Below are 5,271 nucleotides of genomic sequence, written 5' to 3'. Positions count from 1 at the left end.
AGGTCACTGTGCTCTTAGGAACCTTAAGTGCAGCAGAAACTTTTTGTATCCTTGGCCAGATCTGCGCCTTGCCACAATTCTGTCTCTGAGGTCTTCAGGCAGTTCCTTTGACCTCATGATTCTCATTTGCTCTGACATGCACTGTGAGCTGTAGGGTCTTATATAGACAGATGTGTGGCTTTCCTAATCACGTCCAATCAGTATAATCAAACACAGCTGGACTCAAATGAAGGTGTAGAACCATCTCAGGGATGATCAGAAGAAATGGACAGCACCTAAGTTAAATATATGAGTGTCACAGCAAATGGTCTGAATACTTATGACCATGTGATATTTCAGTTTTTCTTTTTTAATAAATCTGCAAAAATGTCAAAAATTCTGTGTTTTTCTGTTAATATGGGGTGCTGTGTGTACATTAATGAGGAAAAAAAATGAACTTAAATGCTTTTAGCATATGGCTGCAATATAACAAAGAGTGAAAAATTTAAGGGGGTCTGAATACTTTCTGTACCCACTGTAAGTTTGCCTACACTTGAAGCTAGACTTTGAGATCATAACTGTCACCTAACTATAAATGTTGTTGTTTCAATTAAACAAACTTCCTATCCCAAGTTCACTGTGAACTTGTGAAGTCAATTGTATACCAAAGCATGGTTGTAGAGTCACATATATAGAGTGTGGGCATACTTCTGTGTTGTTATACATGTCTGCGAGCAAACATACATACCTTCTGAGTAATGTGAAAGGGTGAGCAGGCTGACGCACGATGCTCCAGCACCAGATCCAAAAATGGTCACTCTCTTTGGATCTCCTTTGAAGGCCTGGATGTTTTCTTTGATCCACCTGAGAGCCTGAATTTGATCCAGCAGGCCATAGTTACCCTTGGCTGCCTGGTCTCCTGTGCTTAGAAACCCTGGTTTGACAAAAACAAACAAGAGAAAATCTCAACTTTAATCCATGAAGTGATATGTAGATTCCATCACTGTTTAAGTAAGTAACATCAAGGCCAATACAAATGAAAAACCAAAAGATCCTTTATCCTTCTCCCTTATCACTAAGCAAACACTTCAGCTTCCCAGTGATGTACGACAATGGACAAAGACAAGTAAGACATCTTATTTGTTTATTGCACTCCAGTCTGTTTGTTCAGTTGTACTCATGTATGTTTTTGGCAACAGGTTAAAGTTGCTAACTCATTTGAAATGGCACCACACAAATGCTGCAGAGAAAAAATGACTGGTACAAATGCTGGTTCCTTCTTTATTTAAACAACATTTTCCTGGTTATCGGAGCACACAGTAGTAGTAGTTTGTAGCAGTTTAATATGTTTATGCCTCTGCACCAGCAATGTCCATCTGTTTGTACAATTAATATGCCCGCCATATGTCAGGAACACCTTGAGGGGATTTCTTCAAATTTGGTATAAGTGTCCACTTTGACTCAAAGATTAACTGATTAGATTGTGGTGGTCAAAGGTCAAGGTCACTGTGACCTTGCATTTGTCCCATTCCTGTGAACGTGATATCTTAGGAGCGCCTTAAGGGAATTTCTTCAAATCTGCCACAAGTGTCCACTTGGACTCAATGATGAACTGATTAGATTTTGGTGGTCCAAGGTCAAGGTCACTGACCTCACTTCTGTCCCATACCTGTAAATTTTACTGGTTGGTAGAGGCATACAACTGCATACATCCTGTGAATTAAAAACAGAAGTGTGTAAGGAACCATTACTGGGTACAGTTGCATGCCTACATTGTAGATCAATTATCAATAAAACTCCCATGTTTTACTGTTGAGGAATATTGGCAATAAAGAAAACATTGTGTGAATTTACAGTGGACAAGTCCTCCCATAAAATATTTTATTTGTGAACAAAATCTGTGTCATGCTTCAACTATCCAATGAGAATGTCAGAGCTCCAATACTGCTACAGGAAGGTTTACTTTGGAGTTGGCTGACTCCATTGCAGTTACTCTGGGTGTCGGGTATTGATATGAATGAGTTAATGTTGGAAGCAATTGAAAATCCTATGTGAGGTACTTGGCAAAGCATAAATATTTGCCACCCTGGGATGAACATGTTGGTACATTGGAAATTGGCAGGTGCTGAAATTGCTGCATAATATTTCAGTAGAGCCCAAACATGATGCATCCAGTGGACATTAGAGCTAAGCTGCTAAATTGGCAGCACTGGCTGATAGGTACACTAAGTGGTTGTAACACCCCATTCCCACATATGGGCTCAAATAATGGAGACATGACAGGATGCCATTCACTATGAGCTGAACCTAAAAAAGCATACAAGTGAGGTCCATTACAATTCTACTTTGTGAAGAACAACAAAGTGCAGGACAGTTGATTGTCACAGTGGCTTACCATGTTCTTTATAATAGATCTTTAATAAGCTATCCAGACTTGAAAAACAAAAGCTATGTGTGAAAACATATCTCTTGAGAAAATAAATTACCTTTGCATGTGCCAATATAGTGGCAATATGAGAAAATAGCTGCCCTACCAGAGATGAGTATGTAAATTACATGCTCAAAACAAACCTGCCTTCCAGGCTTTAGGCTCTTTGAAGACAAGAAACAATTGAATGAGGCAAGATATTCCAGAAAATGTCTCCCATATCTGTCTTCGTTCAGACTTTGAAATTTGTCTGAATCTGTCTCCATTAAAATCTAGAGCAATAATAATTTAGTACATCAGTCTATCTGTAAAGCATTCACCATTGTGTTTTGCTGCCTCAAGTGCCAACACACAAATAGTCAAGTATTCAAAGGCCTGTGAATTTGATTTCACGGAATGTGCGTGGCCTCAGCCTTTAATTTTAAATTAAAACACCTCTGATTAGGACTTGTATATTAAACAGTCTTAGCAAGCTGTAGCAAGTGATAATTAAAGTGTCTTTCAGCCAGTATTCAGGCTAGCAGTTCAGTTTAGTTCAGCTTATTCATTTATTTGACAGGCAAAATGTATATTAATTTCATTTCTGTGAATATGCTCAGTGACACAGCTGAGGCGCATCACCTGTTGAGTCGCTCCCGTGTGGGGCACACAGCTGAACCTCATCCCTCGCTAATCACTCTTCCCTATTTAAAGCGCTGGCAGATGCTCATGCGAATACCAAGATTCTGCTTTGTCTTGGGATGTCCTGCAGAGGCCGGGGGCTACAACCTGAGATGACCACCTGGCCAGTTTAACATACTTATTAGCATCACACACAAAAGGGGCCTGCAACTCAGGCCACCCATTGATCAGTTAACCTTGATATCAAGATCAGGGTGCTGGAGACACACACACAGGCATGCGCACACACACACGCACCTGGTCTAGATCACATATCAGCAAGCAAGCACAGACAGGGTTTGACCTACTCACTCCAAATGGCCAATAGGATTACGAAGTGTGAATTGTTATACCTTTGTTTAGGGCAGGCCTGGCCCAGCCAGATAAATGCATTGTAAAAACCTAACACAGGGTTCAGAGAATGGATTTTCTGCAGAAGCTCTGTCTCTCTGATCCCAGCGCTGTAAGACCTACCTGTGCTCAGACTTTCAGTAAACTTTGTTGATTTTAAACAGTCCTCTCCTGTATTCACTTCTCGTGCTTCCAACAAAAGAATTGGGTTAATTTCTAACAAATGGTGCCGAAGAATTGTTATACCTTTGTTTAGGGCAGGCCTGGCCCAGCCAGATAAATGCATTGTAAAAACCTAACACAGGGTTCAGAGAATGGATTTTTGTGGGAGCTCTGTCTTTCTGATCCCAGCGCTCCACCTGTCCTCAGACTTTCAGTAAACTTTCTGTTGATTTTAAACAGTCCTCTCCTGTCTTCACTTCTCGTGCTTCCAACAAAAGAATTGGGTTAATTTCTAACATATGGGTGGTATTAGTACTTTTACTTTGGTAAAGGATGTGAATACTTCACAGCTGACATGTAAACTAATATACACTATATTGATTAGTTATAATGTTAAAGTTAGAGGTAGTGATGGGTCCGGCAACACCGATGCGTCGCCACATGCGTCGAGGTCGTAGAGCAAAACCCCGTTTCGGTGCGTGTATCGCTTTAAGAAAGTCACGTGACCGATACAGGAACTGTTTCGAACTGACACTGCCGCGCCAAACTGTGTTTATAAGGAAGCGCATATGTGAACGGGATGGATCTGCCAAAACTAATCTCTGATCTATTGCGGTTCATCGTGCATTCCCCCGGAGGAGCTGGAGGAAGTGTCTGGAGAGAGGGAGGTCTGGGCATCTTTGCTTAGACTGCTGCCCCCGCGACCCGGCCCCGGATAAGCGGAAGAAAATGGATGGATGGATGGATATTCCCTTTATTGTTTATTATATTCGATCGTACTTATGTCTGTATGGTTGGTATACATCCGATATGCTGCTCATGTGTCCTAATTGAATTGCCCTTCGGGGATAATTAAAGTTTCTTTGATTTGATTTGATTCTCCGATCGGTAAATTGTTCTAAAAGAGAAGTAAAGTGTTTTCATCTTTTGTCTGAAGTCTGATTACATGTAAAGTCTTAATCACATAGCCTCACGTGAGGGAGAGTTCATGAGTGTCCTAGTCTTAGATCGATTTGGAATCATAAAAGATGTAAAATTTATCACATAAATGAATAACCACTGTGGGTTGTCTTCCAAATTTAATAGGACATTTGATATCATTTTTTCCAGGTTTTATAAAATAAAACTTGATGCCACAATGAGGCAATGCCAAGAATAAGCTCAATGCCAGGGAAAGCCTGATGCCGCAAGGAGGCGAAGTCACTATATTGTGAAGTTTGGTTACAGTTAAATTATTAATGAGGACACAGGGACAAGTTTGTTATTTTTCATAATTATTGTGGGGTGGTTTCCTACTTGAAAGACTTAAACTGAATGACTGTACCTGGTGGCCACAATGACTAACTTGAAACTGTGACTATCTCCTTTGTCTATTAATGTATTGTGACGACCTACGTCGGCTATTGGGGAGGGGTCTGGTGGCAGCGACATGATGCATGGGGGGCATCATGGGAATTCAGCGACTAGTTCGGGGAACAGTTGTACAAGTGTTTTAATGTGTTCTAATGTGTTTTAATGTGTTCTGATGTGTTACCCTGTTGTGTTTATCTTGATGACTTGTATGTGTTAACAATGTTTTGCTAGCTGGTTGGGTGCTGTGTTTCTGAACCGTAAGTCTAAGCTGTATGTGTAAAACTGACCCTGTTGGGAATGTGATGTGTGAGTCCGGTTCTGTGTTCTAAATAAATGAC

At 40.7% G+C, this 5,271-nt stretch overlaps 1 protein-coding gene across 1 annotated transcript in view; it reads right to left on the bottom strand.

Moving 5' to 3' along the window:
• LOC109951794 (neuroligin-4, X-linked-like) overlaps positions 1–5,271 on the bottom strand; it is a 236,133-nt gene that overhangs the window by 41,579 nt on the left and 189,283 nt on the right. Inside the window, 1 exon segment of the mRNA XM_020586479.1 lies at positions 728–913. Coding sequence (XP_020442135.1) covers positions 728–913 — 186 coding nt within the window.

The sequence above is a fragment of the Monopterus albus genome, unplaced genomic scaffold (assembly GCF_001952655.1).
Source record: "Monopterus albus unplaced genomic scaffold, M_albus_1.0 scaffold409.1, whole genome shotgun sequence".
In the NCBI taxonomy this organism is placed as follows: Eukaryota; Metazoa; Chordata; class Actinopteri; order Synbranchiformes; family Synbranchidae; genus Monopterus; species Monopterus albus.
The sequence above is the reverse complement of the archived record's forward strand: the minus strand, read 5'-3'. Positions and strand labels throughout refer to the sequence as shown.